At 40.3% G+C, this 22,538-nt stretch overlaps 2 protein-coding genes across 6 annotated transcripts in view; one reads left to right on the forward strand and one right to left on the reverse strand.

Annotated features, from left to right (window-relative positions):
- The window catches only part of LOC122201260 (translation initiation factor IF-2-like), a 120,877-nt gene extending 114,426 nt beyond the window's left edge, over positions 1 to 6,451 (reverse strand). The window contains exons 1-2 of the mRNA XM_042907164.1: positions 5,812 to 6,451; positions 5,170 to 5,780 (exon numbers count right to left, since the gene is read on the reverse strand). Of these exons, the coding sequence (XP_042763098.1) occupies positions 5,170 to 5,780; positions 5,812 to 6,451 (1,251 nt within the window). The remainder of the gene's footprint in view (positions 1 to 5,169; positions 5,781 to 5,811) is intronic.
- The window catches only part of FAR1 (fatty acyl-CoA reductase 1), a 74,804-nt gene continuing 57,951 nt past the window's right edge, over positions 5,686 to 22,538 (forward strand). For 3 of the 5 annotated variants that reach the window (XM_042906862.1, XM_042906863.1, XM_042906860.1), the window contains exon 1: positions 5,687 to 5,940. The gene's annotated coding sequence lies outside the window, so the exon portion shown is untranslated. Of the gene's footprint in view, positions 5,941 to 7,719; positions 7,818 to 22,538 lie in introns of all 5 variants that reach the window. The other 2 variants (XM_042906864.1, XM_042906861.1) reach the window with 2 other exon arrangements.

The raw sequence follows: 22,538 nt of genomic DNA on the forward strand, positions 1-22,538 counted from the left end.
ACTTTGTACACAAAGGTTTTTTTCCCTTTGTTATTATTTTTAGTAGTTTTATTTTCATATATAGATTATAAATTTTAACCATTAGTAACCTTTATTTTCCAGTGAAAATCAGGAAGCAAGTAATTGTGAACTATTATATATTAACATCCTGCAATAGGTTAGTAAACTTGTGACTACATAATTATAATTATAAATTATAATTATAAAAATTTATAATTTTTAGAGACTTATGCTTTTTCATAGTACAATTTTTTAAGGTGGTAAAAGATATGTTTACTATCTTAAATATCTTTTTTCTCTCTATAAAAATTAAGAAGCCAAAAGTGTAAAAACTTTTGTTCAGCAATTAATGTTTTAGTATATTTCCTTATTTGAAAATGATCTAGATATTCAATGAATATCCACAATTTAACTTAATATAACTTCAAGGTTTCAAGTTTCCAAAAAGATTTTGGAAACTACTTTTAAGTAGACACAATACTTTGCTTACTGAAACAAAGGTAGCATAATCTTAAGTTATTCTTCTGTAGATAAATCAGCCAAATTAAAAAAAAAAAATCATAGAAGGAAAGAACTTAAAAGTGAAAACATATGGCTCTCTCCAAGTTTTATTTTGTACTGCTGTGTTTGACATAAAGAATTTATTTTTATTGTACATCTTATTTTTAAACTGAATTTATAATTTTACAATCTTAAACATCTAGTAGAGATAAACTCATTGGATTAGTAAACCCAAGTAGAAAAAGTTGTATGTCTTCATTTATGTTTAATGTTTACAACTCTGAAGACATGATTGTTTTTATTAAACCAACTAGCTTTTATTTACCAAAAATTGTTCTAGATATTGTGAACTTGAAAAACACTTGGGTTAGTTTCTGTATTTCTGAGTTTTGGGTATACTTAATTTATACAAGTGCTTTTTTTTTTTTTACCTGACTAAATAGAGCTCTTTTACAGAGTAATTTTGGCAATATCATATGAAGGTAGAAAAATATCATATTACATAACATATACACCTAGACACAGACCTGCAAAAAGAGATCTTAGAGTTTTCATTTTAAATCTCAGCCATAAGTTAGGTATAAACTCAGAAACATAAAACTTACTAACTTATAGGAGAGTTATCTTTGCCTTGTTAATTTTTTAATTTGCTCTTCCTATCAGTATCAAGAGGGCGTTTATTTAGGGATGAGAGCTCTGTGAAAAACCTTTTTAAAAAAGATAAAAGTCTAAATATTCAAGAGTATACTGTCTTTTTATTAAAAAAAAATTTTTTTTTAACGTTTTATTTATTTTTGAGACAGGGAGAGACAGAGCATTAACAGGGGAGGGTCAGAGAGAGGGAGACACAGAATCTGAAACAGGCTCCAGGCTCTGAGCTGTCAGCACAGAGCCCGACGCGGGGCTCGAACTCACGGACCGAGAGATCATGACCTGAGCCGAAGCCGGCCGCTTAACCGACTGAGCCACCCAGGCGCCCCTATACTGTCTTTTTAAAATGAAGTATAATTGACATACAATGTTGTGTTATATTAGTTTCAGAGGTATTTTGATTTAACAATTCTATACATTACTCAGTGCTCACCAACAGTGTAGATACCATCTATCACTATACACTATTACAATATTCCCTATGCTGTATTTTTCATCTCCATGCCTTATTATATAACTGGAAGTTTCTACCTCTTAATCCCTTTTGCCACTCCTACCCCTATCTCCCCTCTGGTAACCACCAGTTTGTTCTCTGTATTGAAGGGTCTGTTCATTTGTTTTGTTTTCTAGATTCTACATATAAGTGAAATCACATGGTACTGTCTTTCTCTGACTTAATTCAGAAAATATACCTATTTGAATCAAAAAACAGTATTCCTCTTTATGGTTTAAAATCAGTAGGCCTGGAGTGCCTGAGTGGCTCAATAGCTTAAGCATCTGACTTCAGCTCAGGTCATGATCTCATGGTGCATGAGTTCAGGCCCAGTATCAGGCTCTGTGCTGACAGCTCAGAGCCTGGAGCCTGCTTTGGATTCTACGTCTCCCTCTCTCTCTGCCCCTCCCCCACTTGCGTTGTCTCTCTCAAAAATAAACATTAAAAAAATTTTTTTTAAATCAATAAGCCTTTTATCCCTTAACCATAGACATAAGAGGAGTCCCCAAGGAGTGCAAAAGATGCAGCCCTCCCCAAATCCAGTAAGTTCATTCCCAGAGTCAGCTTAAGAACGCAGACTTTCATTGTCACAGGCTTAAGGTAAGAACAGTGTTTATGAACCTGATGTCCCCTGTTATCTGTGGGAAGATGAGATGCTTCCAACTATAGACCAGCTAATTTGTGTATTGGGTGGATGACATTAGGATGAGAGTTTCCTAACACTAATGAAGGTGAGGCAACAAGCCCCCTCATGGACAGGGACCTCTCATTAAAGACAACCTTCCTTAGGAGCTGGTAATGTTGGACAAAGAGAATGCTGCTTGTCATGTTGTATCTTGGGTTGCCAGCCTGTTTGTCTGGTTACCTGACTCAAGCCAACACTTGTACCTTCCGGCTGGTGGAGAACTAAAGCCAAACTCTGAAGACAGAACAAGATGAAAGGAATATCCCATCTTACGATTTTTCCCCCTTATGATAAATACCCCAAAAGACAGACAAGGAAAACAAAGACTAGCAACCTATGGATAATACCAATGGGTGGGGCGCCTGGGTGGCTCGGTCGGTTAAGTGTCCGACTTCGGCTCAGGTCATGATCTTGCGGTCCGTGAGTTTGAGCCCTGCGTCGGGCTCTGTGCTGACAGCTCAGAGCCTGGAGCCTGTTTCAGATTCTGTGTGTCTCCCTCTCTCTCTGACCCTCCCCCATTCATGCTCTGTCTCTCTCTGTCTCAAAAATAAATAAACGTTAAAAAAAAAATTAAAAAAACAATACCAATGGGTAACCAGGACCAAACTTACAAGAGTCACAATTCAAAGAACTAATTTTTATAAATGTCTTTATCCTGTCAATCTTCCTTCCTTCCTTCCTTTCTCTTTCTTTTTTTTCTTTCTTTCTTTCTTTTTAAGTAATCTCCATATCCAACATGGGGCTTGAACTCACAACCCTGGGATTAAGAGTTGGATGTGCTACTGACTGAGCCAGCCAGGCACCCCTGCCAATCTATATTTAGAGAGAAAAAAAGATGCTTTTATTATTCTTGTTTTGGCTGGGCCTATAGGCAGAGATCTGAGATACTGGTATGTGTAGCATGTGTGTTTCTGGGTTTATTCCTACATGTTTTCTCAGTAATACATGGTATTTCTCTTTAGGTTGTAAACTATTTTTTAATAGGTTTAAATTATTTTTGTTTGGTGTAATTTACCTTTGTTTACAGAATGGTGTTTCTATAGCAAGGATCAAAAGCACATACAGTATTTTATATTTGAATAAAATTACAAGGCAGTTGATTCCAATATATATGGCAGCCCAATTCTCAGGCCTCTTGTTGAAAGATGGGGAAAGCATTTGAATGAATGATTACTTTCTTTGGTATTACTACATTTTATAGGTTAGACTCTAGGCAAAATCCTTCATCACCTTTTGTGGAGACTATTACTCACTCTTTGTAGATATATGAATTCTTTGGATCCATTTAAGAATGATGGTGCACTGAGGGACACTGGCCAATCCAACAACATGCCCTCCCCGTGAGTTTGTACCATGTTGGAGAGTGAACCATTGTTTTAATTTTAAGTCTTCCTTCAGAAAGCCCATCTTGGGGGGCCTGTGGTGGGGAGTGTCTCTGCTGGAGGTGCATGTTACATACACAATGACTTTAATCAAATGAGATGCCTTGATGCTCTCAAACCTAGTTATTTTTGAATTTCATAATGTACTCATTCAGCAATTACTTAATTTCTTCATGTGTTTTCCTCAGAACTAAGTAATAGTTTGTATCTATCTATCTATTGAAAAAAATCAAGATGTTTGCACAGAAACTAAAAAATCTGCAATGAAAGTATTCTCCAGAAATAGTGTCTGAATTGCACATGCCGATAAATCTCAGCAGTGGTGGACTTAGTTCTTCTGAGAATATGCCCCTCAATTCCCTAGGCTGGGCTCGATCCTCTTTATATATATTCCCTCACCCTGAATTATATAGGAATGATCCATTTGAGGTCTTCCTCTTATACCCTATGCTCTATGGAAAAATACTGTCTTACCTGACTTTACACGCCTAGTTCGGGGGCAGGTACTTTAAACCAAGGCATTTATCTGAATTGAACCGCTTAATGACTCAAGTAGTAAATATGAATCATGTAATCTGTTTTGCTGCGGGCGCGTGCTCTTTCACAAGCTAGAATTTGGCCCACAGGTCTTATGTTTGTTCTGGAAAGGTGGTTATTGACCCATTTGTAACAAGTGTTTCACCTTGGCCCGGCGATTTCACAATTCTGCTTCTGGACTGGGTTCTAGGCACACACTATCTGGCGTCACCTATGGGAATGCCTCATCCCTGAGGGCAAGCGGCTTTGTTGGCTTTGTGGTCCTGGGCCCTCCTGCAGGAATGACTGTACCTGGCCCGCTGGGCTGGTCGGTGAGCTCCTCCAGGGCAGAAGCCATGGTATGTCAATGAAAATTTCCTGGGTTCGGAGCTCTGGTCGGCCACAAAGTAGGCAGCTCGGTAAATTATTGCAGTTTCCAACTAGGTGAGGCAGAATGGGTGCTTTGGGGCCACTAACGGGGCCAGGCACTGAAACAAGCCCTACACCCTCAAAGAAAAATCACTCGGAACCATCTTCGCGCATCCTGAAGTATCAACCCGTGCGCGCTAAGTCTCTGTGCCCAGAGCTTTCACTCATTTAAAATTCTCAACAATCCTTTTCTTTTTCCTCCTCTGATTTGCAGTTTTTGAACGATGGCTGGCTAAATCCTAGTGAGACTGTTGATACCGCGGGAGTCTCACCGTCATGGGAATGTTATTACAGTTATTCTCACAATTCTTTTATTTTTTTTTTTATAAAAGAGGGATTATACAATATTCTATATTAAAGTGTCGTGAGTGCACTAACCTGAACTGTACGGCTGGGTACATTTTTACATACGGATACCACCCAGATCGAGAGACAGAACGTTTCCAGCTCCCCGTAGGTTCCCTTGTGGCCCTCCCATCCCCCTGAGGTAACCGTTATTCAACTTCTCTCACCAGCGGGAAGTTTTGCACTGCGGCCTGATTTGGTCCACGGGGCTGGACGAGGCGCACGCTCTGCTCGCTCCCTACAAAGCATCGCGCCGAGGTTCCGGGAGTCCACCACCGAGCGACAACTCCCCGCTCACAGACCCCGCGTAGGCGGTGCGGGAGCACGCCACAATGGCCGCCCGCGCTCTCCCGCACGGGCCTCGCCGCATTCTCCCACCCTTCCAGCGGGTACCTCTCCCGCGCCACCGCCAGCCGGGTGTGGCCCTGGGCGCGACCCGCCGGAACGCTAGCGGCCAGAGAGGCGCTCCTGAGCCCGGGATGTGGGGCGCGCGCCCATTGGCTGAACTTTCCTGCTTGGGCCGGCCGGCGGCAGAGCCCGCCTCCCGGCCCTCTTTCGGCGCTCCCATTGGCCGTTCGCGTCCCACCCGCGCCCGCTCCCGCCCCCAGCCCGCCCAGATGGAAACGGGGTTGAGGGGGTGGGAGGGCGAGGCGAGGAGGGGGGGTCGAGGTATCCTCCCGGTAAGGGGGCGCGAGAGACAAGACAGGCCAATCCGGACAAGACGTGGAAAAGAGGCTCCGCGCCAGCCAGTCACATCGCGAGGTCCGGGTCGGGGAGGCTGACGCGAGTGCGGGCCGCAGCCAATGGGCGTGCCACTACCCGTCCGCTCTTCAGCAGCCGGTCGGGGGTGGTGGAGGAGCGAGTGAGGAGAGCGCGACGGCGGCGGAGACATCGCTGGACGGCCAGGGGGAAAGCGAGGCCCGAGCCTCTGAGTCTAGGTGAGAGACAGCGACGCCGGGCGGGAGAGGCGGGCTGCGGGCCCCTCCTCGCCTGGCCCGGGCCGCGGCTGCGGGAGCCGGGGCGGCAGGCCGCCGGAGGCGACACCCGCCGCCCCGCCCCGCCCCCGCCCCCACCCTGGGCCGCCCGCAGCCGGGGGCGCCCGCCTGTCTCTGCCCGGATGGTCTGAGCGCTGCTGGGACGGGGCCGCCGCCTTCCAGACTGCCGGGCTGGCGAGCGGGGACGCAGGGAGGGGCCTGGTTTGCAGCCGCCGAGCCTTGGGGGCTCAGTCTGGTGTGGGGAGGCCGCATAGAAGTGGCGAGGGTGGGGGGGGCGGGTAGTTAACGGAGGAGCGGGCTCTTGTGCTCCAGGGGGGCAAAAGAGGCCTGTGATTGAAGGATTTTCTGGTCCGACGAGGAAGAAAGTGATGGGGAAAGGGTGATGCTCAGAAAAGGGTGCCCGGGGAGAAGGTGCGGAACCGGGGAAAGTGACTGGCCTTTTGGAAGTAGGCATTGATAGAGGATGGGGGGAAATCAGCTGGGAGTGAAGGGAGGTAGGGTTTGTTTGTTTCTGTTTTTGTTTTTTGGAAGGTTAAGATCTCTGGACAGACCGGGACACGTGGGTTTGGAGTAAGAGGCACCTACTCCAACCGGAAGGTCCCTGAGAAAAAGGTTTTAGGTGAGGTGTGGATGGAGGCTGTTTGACTAGAAGGCGTTAGGTGGCCAGTTAGGAGAAAGTATACAAGGAGCAGATGAGGTAGGCTTATGATAGCTAAAAGGTGTGGATCTTTTATGACTAAGTGAGCAAGAATAACTGCTTTTTGGGAGAGACTGGAGAGTGTCTCAGGTAGGAGTTAGTCAAGCCAGGTTTATAGGTTCATTCACTACTCATCGTGGGCCAAGCACTCAGACTTAACTCTCACTACTGACGCTAATTGTGCCCCCCACCCCCACCATCCCGGGACAGTTCATCTGATTGTTTTGCCACAGCAGCACACAAACTCACCCTCTCAAAAGTAAAGGCACAAATATTGTTTGCTTTCGATTGGATGGCAGTGCGGAATCGTTTAATTTCATGTTTAAAAAAAATTAGACCATGTTGGTTTAAAGCATGAAGATACTTTCAGAAAATCTGCCCTGTAGGGGAATTTAACTATCTTGTTGAGCGCATGTAATACAGCATAAAAATGATGCAAGATCTCTTACAGTAACACAGTGACAATTAACACATAAGTACAATTCTGTTACTGTAGGATCAACCAGTTCCACGCAGTAGAATTTGATTACGCATCATGCTTGTTGGGGAGGTTTTTAGCCTTGGGAAGAGTTTTGTACCTAAGTAGGTTCAACGTTTTTTTTCACTTAGAGGAAAGAAACACATGGTATGTGTGTGTCACCTCTGCTGCCTTTCTGTTTGATGCCTTTGGGAATTTTTATTTGTGGGATGTGGGCAGAGGTTGGGGGCAGAGAAGAGGTAGAAGAAAAGAAAGCGGCCCACTGCCACATTTCCAGAAAATTTAAACGGCCTCGAGGAGGTGATAAGCACTGAGATGTAGTTTCTGCTTGAGGATAGGTCAGAGGTTTGTGAACAGTTTAGCACTTCTTGACAGACGAGAAGTCCCGAGGACGGAAGCCAAAGAGGGCATATGTTCTATACGATAGTTCCTTCTTAGCCAGCTCAACAAAGCATCATAGCTAATGGACCGTTCTTTAGGAAGTAGAAATAATTTTGTGGAAGAAATTTCTTGGTATTGCTATTCACTGATCACATTTTACCCTTAGGATGACAGAATACCTAAGTGCTGAGGTGCTGAGGTGACTCGGGGCAAAGAAGTAATCTGAGTGGTATGGAGTTAATCAGGGAAGGTTTCCAGGAAGGGGTGAGTTTTGAGACACCTTTTGAAGAGTTTGGATATGGGTTATTGGAAGACTTGAGGATGACATTCAAGAAGTTTGGACAAGCTGTAAGCAACTGTGGATGAGAATGACACATAAAAAATGGATTTTAAGGAGGATGGAACATTTGAATGAAGATTTAAGTGTGGAGATCAATTAAGTCTGTGGTTGTAGCTTAGTTTTATAAATAATGGTTCTGTATGGTGGTTAGGAGAGAAGAATTAGAATAGTTGACGATGGGGATGCCTGGGTGGCTGAGTCCGTTAAGCTCCTGACTCTCGATTTCGGCTCAGGTCATGATCCCAGGGCAGTGGGATCTAGCCCCGCATCAGGCTCCATGCTGAGTGTGGAGCCTGCTTGGGATTCTCTCTCTCTCTCTCTCTCTCTCTCTCTCTCTCTCTCACTATCACTCACTCCTTCCCTCCCCCGCCTCCCTCTGTCCCCCTCCCCTGCTCGCTCACTCTCTCCAAAAAAACTAAAAAAAAAAAAAAGAAAAAAAAAAAAGAAAACCAATAGTTGATGATGGATTGGAGACGGGTAGTAAGGGAAAGAGCATGAAAATATTTTTTGATTTTTGTGGTAAGAGAATATGTTGAAAATAAGTTGGGTTATTGAGAAGTAGATTTGGTGTTCAACCAAAAAATAATCAGGAACATTTTTGAGTCCTATACTAGATTATGTTGATAATAATAGCAAAATTTAGTGGGTGCTACTTTGTGCCAGACGCTGTTTTGAGCTTTCCGAGTATCATCTTCCTTTGATTATCCCTGTTCTTTAGATGAGGGAACTGAGATTCAGAGAGATTTAATTTGCCTGATGCCACATAGCTAATAAGTGGCAGGTCAGTATTGACAAAGTTAATCAGTAAATTTTAACTGAGCGTATGTTTCATGCCAGGCACTGTGTTAACTGTTGGAGGTTCACAGTTGACAAGCAAATCTAAAGGTCAGGCCTGGGCCATTTTATTTTATTAAAAACAATTTTTTTTTTTTTAACATTTATTTAGTTTTGAAAGACAGAGAGAGACAGAGTGTGATTGGGGAAGGGGCAGAGAGAGGGAGACACAGAATTTGAAGCAGGCTCTAGGCTCCAAGCTCTCAGCACAGAGCCTGATGCGGGGCTCGAACTCACTGACGGCAAGATCATGACCTGTGCTGAAGTCAGCTGCTTAACCGACTGAGCCACCCAGGCACCCCTGGCCTGAGCCATTTTAAAATAAATTGTTAGGAATTAATAGAAGAGAGACAGTGAAGGGAGAGAAGAAGAGGAGTTGGAGAGACTTTTGTAGATACTGAAGAATATACTGTTTTGGAAAACTTCGGATAGAAATAGAGAAAGTAGTCAACAACAACATGTGTAGCTGAGAGACTCTGACGAACCATTGAGTTAAGTCAGGAAAAAAGTTATGTGAATTTAGTCTCAAAAACCAGAATGGAGATACTAAGGTATAAGCTGGTAGTTACTCATATTTAGTGGCAAGTTACTCATATTTAGTGGCTCTGTACAAACTTAAAATATGGTGTACAGATTCATAGGAAAGATGTTGGTATGTTCCTTTCTAATATTTTAATCTTTGGCTGGTAAGATCATGGGTGGCTTAAAAATGCTCATATTCTTTGTATTTTCCCAGTTTAAGTAAATGGGCATTACTTAATATATGGGGGAAAAGTCATTCTACTGAAATGAGCTAATAGGAAATATGTGGGTGAGCTAGTCTGAACTATGTTTCGGATAGAGGAAAAGATGGCCTTATTTCAGTGTATACTGCTGCATGTGAGATACTTTGGTAGATACTTTCCTGTCTTGGAAGTGACTAGACACATCCTGAAACTGTACGTACTGAAAGATGGCATTTGTTTAATTTGAGGGATCAGGTTACTAAATCACCTTGAGGCTTGGAGATACGGTCTTGGCTCTTCTGAACTCTGAATGTTGTTCTTTTAGGGTTTAATACATGAATTTAAGGTTAAACAAAGCAAATCACTCACTTGAGTGAATCATTTCAACTGTGTCTTTTGGACTTTACACCCTTTCCTCTTCGCACACATTGGTTCTGTAGTTCCTCTCTTCTAGTGGGGTTGTAATGGGCTTAGAGTTTCAGTTCAGTAAGACAATATGAAAGTGCTGAATTTACATGTAACCAATTTAACTTAAAATTTGCCATTGTTTTCTGTTCCCAATTTAAAGAAGAAAAGAGATGAATTTCAAGACAATAAAATAAGCTTTTCTTATCAAATAATTATTCAAAAGCAAACTAGTAGGATTTGCCCCAGGATCAGTACAGGTTTATTCCGATCTCTGCAATGGAGATGGAAGAATCTTATAAGTCAAGAAGAACAGGGTCTAGTTTTTAGTTTAATTTGGCCCATAGGGATCATGGGAGGAAATATAATATTTCATTTGGGTATTGTACTGTTCCTTTACATAAATTATTACCTTTAGCTCTCATACAGTTCTCCAAAGTGGATAGCCTGTTACAGATGAGACAATGAGGCTCAGAGAAGTTAGTAAGTAACTTTCCAAAGGTTGGAGAGCTAGGAAGAGAGCTGAGATTCAAACCTTGCTTTGTGAAACTCCAAATCTCATGCATGTAAGATCAAGGGCAAGAAATACTTATTTATATTAACTACAATTGAAAAAAATGCCACATAGCCTTAGGTGTTCAGTAACTGTTATGTTAGAAGATGGGACTGTTGCTCTGTGTGTTTGTCCTGTGACACTGGCTCTTAAATGATGGTGATTATTGTGTGTCTTTTAAGGGTGCATTATATTACCTTGAGAGGTGTATGTTTTCATATTTTAGTAGTTTTTTGAAATGAAGGTGTAATTTACAGAGTTTATTTTAAAATGTTTATATGGGGCGCCTGGGTGGCTCAGTCGGTTCAGTGTCCAACTTTGGCTCAGGTCATGATCTCAACAGTTTGTGAGTTTGATATTTTTGATATCCATGTCAGGCTGTGTGCTCAGAGCCTGGATCCTGCTCCGGATTCTGTGGCTCCCTCTCTCTCTGCCTCTCCGCCACTTGTGCTCTGTCTGTCTCTGTCTCAAAAACAAATAAACGTTAAAAAAAATTAAAAAATAAAATGTTTTGGGGCGCCTGGGTGGCTCAGTTGGTTAAGCGTCTGACTTCAGCTCAGGTCACGATCTCGCGGTCCGTGAGTTCGAGCCCCGCGTCGGGCTCTGGGCTGATGGCTCAGAGCCTCGAGCTTGCTTCCGATTCTGTGTCTCCCTCTCTCTCTGCCCCTCCCCCGTTCATGCTGTGTCTCTCTCTGTCTCAAAAATAAATAAACGTTAAAAAAAAATTAAAAAAAAATAAATAAAATGTTTATGCAATGGATACTATCTTTTTTTTTTTTTTTTAATTTGACGATCTAATTGTCTCTGTTAAATGGTTCATGGGACGCCTGGGTGGCTCAGTTGGTTAAGCATCTGACACTTGATTTTGGCTCAGGTCATGATCTCATGGTTTGTTAGTTTGAGCCCCACATAGGGCTCTGCACTGACAGCACGGAGCCTGTTTGGGATTCTCTGTCTTCTTCTCTCTGCCCCTCCTTCTCTCTCTCTCTCTCTCTCTCTCTCTCTCTCTCTCTCAAAGATTAATAAGCATTTAAAAACAAAACAAACCAAAAAAACAGAAAAATGATTCATGAATTGGACAGCACTCCATCTAATAAGTAGAGAGGGACTCCCAATGGCTACTGTGTCTTAAAGTCAAATGTGTGTCTCAGAATTAAGGAAGAGTGGTATATGCATGTAGTCTGCATGTATATTGCCTTAGCAGTTTGCTGTGTACAATTTCTTCTCATTTCCTTCCTCTACTTAGCTTATAACCTTTTTTCTTTTTAGTATGATGTAATATGTAGAACTGAAGTATATATTAATAATAAAATAGTCATTCTTTTTAGCTAATGAATATTATAGAAGAAAGTTCTTTGATGTGGAAAATTAAAATTGTACTGTGAATCAGCAGATCTGAGTTTTAATTTTGGTTTTGCTAGCAACTTGATGTGTAACTTGAGGCAAGTCATTTCCCCTCTCTGAGCTTTAATTTCCTCATCTGTAAAATGGAGTGGGGAAGGGAACCTTTAGACTTGTCCAGCCTGAACAAACTGTATGCCCTCTGTTTAATTAAAAATGTGGGTGCCTTAGATCTCTTTTTAAAAACTATAGTAGCTTTTTACTATTTTTTCTTTCACTTCATCCCTTTGCATTCTCTCCTTGCCCTTTTTTCCCATGGATCCTTGAGAGTACTATTAGCTTCTCAATGTATTAGAGAGGATGTGTTATTTTTGATATCCTACATTTACTAAGACAGGATATTTGAGAAAGTAGTAGGTACTTAGTAAATAGTTAAAAGTGAATATATGTTTTGTCTGAGTTTAATCAAAGAATTATTTAAATAAAGTATCGCACAAAAGCTGTTAAAGTTTCATTGAAAGTTCTGTGTAAATAATGAAATGTGTTTTGAAGTAAGTTTATCTACTCTCCACTGGGCAGATGTACAAAGATGAAAACTATTGGACCTGTCTTTGTCAAGTGCTGTGTTCTAGTAGAAGAAGGAATCTCCTTTAAACTTTGTATTACGGAAAGTTGCCAACATAAAATGCACATCACCAATTTTAAAAATTATAAACCGATTTTTATTTTGAAGCAAATCCCTACACAACATTTTTACCAGTTATTACTAAACAGCATGATGAGTGTAAAAATAGACATGCTAATCTAAGTGAAGTGGAAATTGTTTGTATAAATTGTTCATATTTTGAGACTTGTGTATTATACTGTGCTAAGCAGGGGAAATTATATAAAATAATCTGTAATTCAGGAGTAATGACTGAGTATATGTATATAAAACAGAATGTGGCAACATGATATCATATACCAAAATTGGTGATAGAGGTTCTAAATGAGAGATGACATTATTTCTGAATGAAAGTAGGATTTAGACAAGGAGAAAGAATGTTAGGGGGTGAGATGAGGGTGATCACCTGGAGAAAGCATGTAGTTAGAAAAATCTAACTTTAGCTTCATAGAAAAAGTCCCATCTTTTAAAAAAAAATGTTTATTTATTTTGAGAGAGAACGAGAGTGCACGCGTGTGCACGTGTGAGGGGGAGGGGCAGAGAGAGGGAGAGAGAGAGAATCCCAAGCAGGCCCTTCACTCTCAGTGCAGAGCCCAATGTGGGGCTCGATCTCACGACTGAGATCATGACCTAAGCTGAAATCAAGAGTTGGTTGCTTAATTGACTGAACCACCCAGGCGCCCCTAAATCTGTATCTTTTTATATCTTTTAGAACCCTACGGCATGTTATTGACATACTTAGATCTTAAATCAATATTTGAAAAAAGCCAATTTCTGTATTACAAACATGGACACACTTCTTTATGACTGTATCACTGTCTGTCTGGTGAATTATTTGACATGTTCCATTAAAAAGCCTTCTGAGTATCTTAGTACCTCATGTGTTAATGGATCCATTTTATCTAGAATGTTTGTGTGTGTGTGGCATCAGCTTTCAAATATAAATCACTTTGAGATTGTAAATGGTGGCTTGTATGTGTGTGTTTAAATGTTAATCGTTTGACAGGTTTTAGATTACTTTGAAATACCTAGTTTATATCATTCTTGTCTTTTATGGAATTTTTGCCAGAAATGTTGGCATGACAGTCATATGAGAAATCCTTGCATTTAAGGAATTTTTACCATTATATATTATTATTTTGGAGTATTGACTTAAATACTTTGAAGTATTAACTGAGAATAAAATCTTAAACTATGTTCCATAATGCGGAGATTTTTAGCCAAAGGTCATGAACCTCTTTGAGCATCTCCTCAAATCTTTGTGCTTTAGCCTCAGAAAAATAAACAGTAATCCCCCCTTGTCCATAGTTTCGCTTTACATGGTTTCAGTTACCCATGGCCAACCTCGGTCTGGAAGCAGATGATCCTCCTTCTGACATATCAGAAAGTCAGTAGCAGCCTAATACTAAGTCACGGTGCCTACACCGTTTACCTCACTGCATCTCATCATGTAGGCATTTTATCATCTCACATCATTAGAAGTATGATAAAATATTTTGAGAGAGACCACGTTCACATAACTTTTGTTACAGTATATTGTTATAATCGTTCTATTTTATCATTATTGTCAGTCTCTTATGTGTCGAATTTATAAATGAAATTTATCATAGGAATATATGTATATATAGGAAAAACCAGTATGTGTAGGGTTTGGTGCCATCTGTAGTTTCAGGCATCCACTGGGGGTCTTGGATGTATCCCCTGCAGGTAAGGGGGGATTACTATGCTATACATGCATACTTAGTTTTTCATATAATTCTAATAAGACTCTCAGAACTCATTCAAATACCCTTACAGGTTTATGGATTCAGTTTAATAAACCATTCTCTAATGTATAGGCAAAAGCATACTGCTAAAATTCAACTCAAATTTGTTTCTGTGTGTATTGCTCACCTTTTACAAGCAAATATTTTTCATATTTGAGTGATAAAAATTGTGAAACTCATTATATATATGCCTAATTAAAAAAAAATAGATCAGTCCCCTTTTTTTTTTTTTAAAGATTTTATTTTTAAGTAATCTCTTCACCCATTGTGGGGCTCAAACTCACAGCTTCGAGATCAAGGGTTGGATGCTCTACCAACTGAGCCAGCCAGGTACCCCCAAAATATACCAATTCTTAGCTGGATTCTTGGGGAAAAATAAACTATCGCCAGCATAATACATATGTTGAATGATTTTACCAAAGATTTTGGAATATGTGTTTGGTACTTCCTATAATAGCTCCTGATGAGGGAAACAAAGGCAGAGAAATGTAGCTTAAATTAAATCCCCTTACAGCTTGCAGTCCACTGATAAACACCTGAAACATGCAGAGCATGATCTTCCTCAAACAACTCATGGCTGCCTTACTTCCTTTATGTTTTTCTTTTATTAAACACTAAAAGTAACCTTGTCTTAATAGTAATTAGCCTCTTAAGATCCTGAAAGCCTTGCTTTCAAATTCCTTAGACACTTGAGCTATCCCTAAACCCCACTAACTTAAAAGTATATAATCAGTTACTCCTCACAACCCCAGTGCATATCTTTCTGCCCACGGGTCCTGTCCCTGTGCTTTCATAAAATCACCTTTTTACACCAAACACATCTCAAGAATTCTTTCTTAGCCATTTGCTCGTGAACTTCAAATTTCATCATCTGGCGCCCAGGGTGGGGCATTGAGTCTTCCCTTCTGGACTCTGAGCCTTGTTGCAAAGTTGGTGAATACTTTCTCTTTTCTTCCTTTACTCCTATTTCAGGGGCTTTTCAAGGAGTATGGTCTTATTGGAACACTTTCATGTTGATTGCTCAGGCTGTAATCCTCTAGCCTGTGGAGGAGAAATTCTGCCTTTTGGCTGGAAGTTGGTACTCTGGCCGGGATGGTAATAAGACCCAGATACTTGATGCCCTCTCTTTATTTCTGTCCTTACAAAGTTGTCTGTGCTGGGAACGAGACAGCCACCTAAGTGACTAGCACGACTGCTGATCTTAAAGACTCCTGTGTGAGGTTTCCTCTTTATTGGTCTAATGTGATCCCCTCCACATCCCTGGTCTAGCTGCTTCTGGCTGAGAAACTTCTACTGGGAGCCAGCTGAAACCCAATCGGGAACTGTTTCCTAGGGAAGTTGTCTGTAAAGACTATATGTGTTGGAATGTCACTTACATCATGATGGATTTCTGTCTTTACTATTTTCTGTCACTGTCCTCTACTAACTACAGAATGGTGAAACTTTTCTAGTGTTTTCCGTTGGTTAAAAGTGGCACAGCCTTCAAGGAAACTAAGGCATGACCTTCATGGCATGCTCCTCAAGACAAGGTAAACTAAGGCACAGCCTTTTACAGCACGGCTTTCAAGGCATGGCATGGGCACAGTATTTTGGTCCATATACCAGGCACCCATTTGTAGTATAGGATGCAGTGGGGAAGCTAAGGGACGCTAGCATCCCTTTTCTAGGGCCCCTTAGTGACTGGTTGGTGATCATAACAGTTTTGTTTGAGGGACGCCACTGGTCGCTTTGACGCCAAGAACCTGTGATGTATCCTTCGTGGTATACCCCCTGGAAGTTGAGGGCGGGGATTTTTGGTAATGGACCCTCTCTACTTTTCTAGAAACATGGGATCTTCAGTCCCCAGGGACTGTCCCTTGGGATGCCTTTTAACCCACTAGAATCAATTCAAATTGGAAAATTTAGGAAAGGACTGATCTTCCGTAACACTGACTAGCCTTAATGCAATCTATCGGTTAGATCTCTTCTGCAAGAAACAGGGCAAAATGGACTGAGGTATCCTATGTCCAGACTTTCATGGCCCTAAATCAGGATCCGGACCTGAGGGCCACTTGCAGAATGTGTTTGCCCAAATGTGTTTGGCCACTAACCAGGCCGATAAACTTCCTCCTGATAATTGGATGATTGTCTAAACAGGTCTCCTCTGAATGAACCCAGGTTGCTGGAGGAAACACAGGCCATCCCTAATGAAGGGGACACTGACACTCTCTCTTTCACTGTTCCTCCTTTGTCATAGACTCAGGTTACTCTAGCTGTATGTGGGGGCTCTTACTATTCATTTCTTGAGTTAATGACTATGATAATTGGAACCAATTTTCTCTTGTTAGTCTACCTCAGGAAGGAGACTTTTAAGGTATATTCCCAAGCAGCTGCCGTTGTTTCGGGGAAGTTCCCTGTCTCTGGCCTGACATGGACTGCCCATTTCCACTTGTTGGTGGGGAAAAAAAAAATAATCTGCATATGCTCATTTGTCCAAGCTGACGGCTTTAGGATTGGGAGACCTCTTTCTCTCTCCACTGGCTTTTATCCATCTCCAGCATTCCTGGAGGCATCTCATCTCTTCTGCATTCCACTCCCCCTTTTCCTGTTTCTGCACAACTTTGGGTGCAACCTGCATCTTCCATGCTTCTGGCACCATTAGCCCCTCCTCCTTTCCTCGCTATCAAGGAGTGAAGAGCACTCCCTTGGACTTAACGCTGCCCACTTCAGATTTCTTCACTGGGACCCCAGGTAAAAATTGACAATGGTGAACAAAGTGATAGACTTCATGAGGGGACCCAAGTGGAACATATTTGGTATTTGAACTAATTTATTAAGCTTGTTGGTTTAATTAAGATGCACATGTCTTTAGAATTATCAGCACTAAATACAAGACTTTTTCTACCTAGGTTTACTGAAGGTCAGATAAGCTCTTGAATATCTCTGTTGCAATTTGTCAGCAAAAAGATGGCTAAAAATGATGGTTAATTTTATCTGTCTCAGGGTTTTCATGGAAAATTGTTAAGTTAGCTTTCAAGGTCTTTGGTAACCCGAAACTTTTGTTTGGATGATAAACTGGATTGAATTCATTGAACATCCAGGTCTTTAACAAATATGATAAAATGCTTAAGCATTATTAAACATAGGTTTATGTTTTTGACTTATTGCAGAGAAACTAAGGATATTTGGGTCTGTTGGAAAAGCTGCTTTGTGCTTAGTTGATTTATAAATTTGCCATCTAAAAAATTCTGGTGTCACAGTTCCCAATTAGTTACCACTTAGTTTTCACTGGAGACTAAAGTTTCTAAGACTTAAAATTCTGCTAGATGTAACTAAGACTGATGGAAATAGGAAAAGGCAACTCTGTATGTAGAAAAGTAGGAGATATGTAAGAAAAATATAAGGAATGAAAATACATTTTTGTTGAAGGTAAAATAAAGTAATTTTGTCCTAAATGAGACTGGTTGTTTGCAGAGAAAGGGCTTGGGACAAAATCTGAATGCAAAGGAAAGTTGTAGAAGGTTCGTGAAGGTAAATCTTGGGAAAGGAATTTTATGTGTGGTTAGGACAGACTAAGGTTGAAATGAATGGATTTTAAAAATACACTGGTATAAGATTAAAATTCTGCTTTTCTCTCTGTTTAAAAGACAAAGTTTTCTTGGATTGTTGATCTGCTCTTGATAAAAATAAATTTGTAAACAAAGGTCTTTTCTCTTTTGTCTGCTGGGAGAACCAAAGCTTATGTTTTGTCTTTATCAGGTCTTTGATTACTTAAAACTTCAATGTTAAAGGAGCTAGGTTTTGCTAACAACTGTATAACCCTACGTATTTGCCTTTAGAATCTCTTATTGCCACCGTGGTTAAATAAGTAAGATTTGTGATGATCTGTAATCCTATTTAGGATGTGCTTTATAACTTTCTAAGGTTTTAACAAACTTTCCAGGGTTTTAAATTGTAAATGAAATCTTTTGACCAATTGGATGTTTTTATTTGGTACGTTACTTTGGAAAGCCCTGTCAAACATGATGGTAAGCCTTTGGTTGTATTGCTTGGTAAATGCTATAACTGCTCAAATATATCCATAAAATTCTCAAAGTTTTAATATGTTTCGGCATAGGGTCATCACTTGATATTCCAGTTGTGGAAGTGTTATGTGTCACAGAAATAACGGAGTTTCCTTGTCAGTTGCATCATACTGAACTCTCCTATCAGATTGTTAACCATGTCCATTTTTGAGTCTTTTGTCATTTATAGTTATTGTTCTGATGCTCTTACAAAACGTGTTTCATCTTCAAGGATGTTTATAAAAAGGAATTTTAGGACAAATACATGTATTTGACATCTTTAAGATCATAAAACAAATGGGTAAAAATTTACAGAGCTAATAAGTTGCATTCAAATTGAGCAAGAATTGGTAACATGGGACTAAATAAACGGAGGGAGATTATAGTTTTGTGACTCTTGTTGGAAATATTGTTGGTTCTCTAATGTTTGCCCTTCCAGATTAAGTAAACTTTCTCTTAAGATATCTATGATATACAGAAAACTGATAAAGTATTCATTTGTAAACAAACTAAAGCATTTAACTTTTCTCCCTACCTCAACCCTCTGAAATTCAAAAACTCTCAGTAAGTATTCTTTCTTTCATGGCAATTACAGTTGTTTGCATAAGTTCAATAAGAATCTGTTCTCCTTGTAACAGGTCACCATTGGAAATACTGGTTATTTTACCAAGTCTTTGACTGGAATGTCATATTTGAGAGCAACATACATACACTCAGATATGACCAAACAGTTTTAAGGAACTAAGGTTGACTTTATGAAGCACGAAGCCAGTAAAGCCCCTTGGAAATGTTGGCCTGATACCTTGCTTACAGAGTTCCCAGCAGCCTTGTTAGGTGAGTAAAGATGTCACTTCCTGGCAGGTGCAGCCACCTCAGGATACTTTGGGACCTCTTAGAAGGAATTTGCCCAAATGCAGGCATGTCTGATGGCAAGTACTTGGCATGGCTTCTGGCCTAGAGAGGCTACTGAAAGTTCAATCTAGAGAGAGATTCCTTATAAAAAGTTCCAGCAAAGCTAAATTTGAAAGATCTATATGACCAATCTCTGTTCTTGCTGAGCTTATGTAAATAATTAGGCCTAGTTTGTTAAAACTGGACTTGTTCTACAAATGAATTAGTCTTGATTTGGCTATCACTAGGAATGAAGGTTGTTAGAAAAAATTATGTTTCATGGCAATGCTCCTTAAGACAAGGTAAACTTTATGGATGTTAAATTCGAGTTCTGATTGTCTTTAAATGTTTGCTGTTTTCCTGGACTAGGCAACTTGAGGTAAACTTCAAAGGAATTGTCACAAAACTCAAGTATAGACAATCTTTTTGCCTGTTGCTCTATGGGCCATTCAGAGGGATCACCACAAACATTTGAGTTACAAACCAGCAAAACCCATCTGATTCCCACCGCCTATTCTCACTCCATCTGAGGATGCTTCAGGCCTGACATCTAAGAATCTTTTCCCTGGCAGCCCTCGAGACTCAGACACTCGGTTTTATAATTTTGCTCTAACCATTAACCTGTATTTTTTTTCTTGTTTCTCTTAGAGTGCCTCCAATTGTTTACTAAACAAAACAGAGTCTGTATGTTGGTTCATACCACCTATTACACAATCAAAGCCTTAAATGGCTCAAAATAACATTATTAAACACTAAAATAACTCAAATGCATTAAACAGTTCTACAAAATAAAAAATGGCATTAGCTGTTTTAACTGCTGCACAAAGTGGAACTTGCACTCTCATAAAAACAGAATGCTGTGTATACTTTCCAGATACCACAAAAATATTTCTGAATATCCAACTGACAGATACTCAAATTGGCTCTTTAAATGATCCCTCTCTTTCCTTTAATAATTGTTTAAACTCCTGGACTGAAGAAAGATTTTTGTCAACTATCAAAGGACTCTTATTTGGGCCTCTTTTCCTTCTTGTTATTTTAATCATGTTTTGTTGTTTTCTCCCATGTCTCTCCACCTGGTGCCAAGACGCCTTCACTGCCACAACTTCAAGCCAGCAGATGATCCTTTCTGTTCAAGGACACTCCCATATGTTATCAACTCTAGATATAGCCACCTTAGTCTTTCCTAACTCCTATTAAATTTTCAACTGACCAACCTTGACCCATAGATAGGTACATCTCTACGACTCTATTCAGCAGGAAGAAGCTATGGAAGATGAGACCTTCTACCTTCAGCAACCTTAAAGATTTAAAAGGGTCACAGTTGTTCAGGGAGGAAAATGATGAGGGAAACAAAGGCAAGAGAAACGTAGCTTAAATTAAATCTTACAGCTTGCAGCCCACTGATACACCCCTGAAAACATGCAGAGAGTGACCTTCCTCAAGCAACTCATGGCTGCCTTACTTCCTTAATGTTTTTCTTTTATTAAACACTAAAAGTAACCTTATCTTATAGCCCCTCAAGGTCCTGAAAGCCTTGCTTTCAAATTCCTTAGAGACTTACGCTATTCCTAACCCCCATTAACTTAAAAGTATATAATCAGGGGCGCCTGGCTGGCTCAGTTGGTTAAGTGTCTGACTTCAGTTCAGGTCACGATCTCATGGTTTGTGAGTTCGAGCCCTGCATCTGGCTCTGTGCTGACAGCTCAGAGCCTGGAGCCTGCTTCGGATTCTGTGTCTCCTTCTCTCTCTGCCCCCTCCCCCACTTGTGCTGTCTCTCTTGATCTTTCAAAAATAAATGTGTAAAAAAAAAAAAAAAAAAAAAAGGTATATAATCAGTCACTCTTCACAATCCCAGTGCAGCTTTTTCTGCCCACGGGTCCTATCCCTGTGTTTTAATAAAATCACCTTTTTGCACCAAAGACGTCTCAAGAATTCTTTCTTAACTGTTTCCTCAAGAACTCCACCAAGTACTGTCCATCCTGAATTAATAGGAGGTAGAATATATGACTTTTAAGTCATATATTAAGTCATATTTATTTATAAATATATAAATACCATTTTTTCAAAGGTAAAAGGAGAAACTACTTTGGCCTAACTTGCCCTTATATAGTTGAGATCTGTGGAGGAAAGGGTTTGTTAAAGTATTTTGAGTTGTACATTTTTAAAAAAGTTTATATATTTTTGAGAGATGGGGGAGAGAATTCCAAGCAGGCTCCGTGCTGTCAGCGTGCATCCCGTCATGGGGTTTGATCCCACGACTTGTGAGATCATGACCTGAGCCAAAATCAAGAGTTGGACAGTTAATCAACTGAGCCATCCAGGTGCCCCTTTATGTATATGTTTGTGTTAAAATTAGTCCTACATGTGATAATGGGGTTTAGAATTGTGTTTTGGTCTGAAGGGATTGATTCTCTATTAAGTCCTGAGATTGTGTTTATCATCTATCTAGTTTGAATGATGATCCTAAATAAAGTTCTTAGAAATACATGGTTTTAAAAACTTGTAGGTTGCACCTAAAATAAAATCATAATAATGGTTTTTACATTAGGCAGAAGCCTCAGGAGATAGGAACAGTTGAATTAGCTGCTAATGAGACATTGGACTGTTTGAGGATCTAGTGAATTTTAGGTGTATTGCTTTAAAGTGATAACCTTTGTGACCTGTTAGAGTTAATAATTCTCTGAGGATCTAATGTACTACTGGGAAACAAGTTAACTCTAATACATAGACTTTGAGAGCTAGAAGAGGAAGCATTTAATCATTAGTGATTTGGCCTCCTTTTCAATGAATTTTATGAAGGATGAGAGCAGTTAATTGACTGGCACAAGGTCAGGTGGTTAGTGGCATTCCCAACAGAGTAGTTACTCATTACTGAGTTTTGGTAGGTCTGTTGTGCTTATTTTGGCTGTTTTCATTCTGGATCTCAGTTTCTAGAAAAGAAAGTATCTTTACAGTAGGGTTTTTAGCATTGTGGCTTTAAGTCTCAGTTGATAAATTGACTAAGAATTACCTGAGTTTTTATACTCTTGGTGTTTTTACTTTGCTGTACGTGTTCTCACCCCATCTTTAGCACAATAACCCACGGTTGTTACAGGCTTATTGGGTAGGGTTTTTAGGAGCTTAAATCAGTTTCACAGCTGGAAACAAATACTAAGAATCCACAAAGTCATCAAACACTTCCCTCATGTTTTCTTTTTTCTTTTTCTTTTTTTCACTTGAGAGAGAGTGTGCACATGGGCGAAGAGACAGAGAGAAAGAATCTTAAGCAATCTCCACATTCAGCACAGAGCTGATGTGGGGCTTGATTCTACAGCCCTGGGATCATGACCTGAGCCGAAATGAAGAGTCAGACACTCAACCAACTGAGTCACCCAGGCGCCCCTCTCTCATATTTTTTGTACCTTTCTGGGCTGATTCCTG

Source organism: Panthera leo, chromosome D1, assembly GCF_018350215.1.
Source record: "Panthera leo isolate Ple1 chromosome D1, P.leo_Ple1_pat1.1, whole genome shotgun sequence".
Taxonomy (NCBI): domain Eukaryota; kingdom Metazoa; phylum Chordata; class Mammalia; order Carnivora; family Felidae; genus Panthera; species Panthera leo.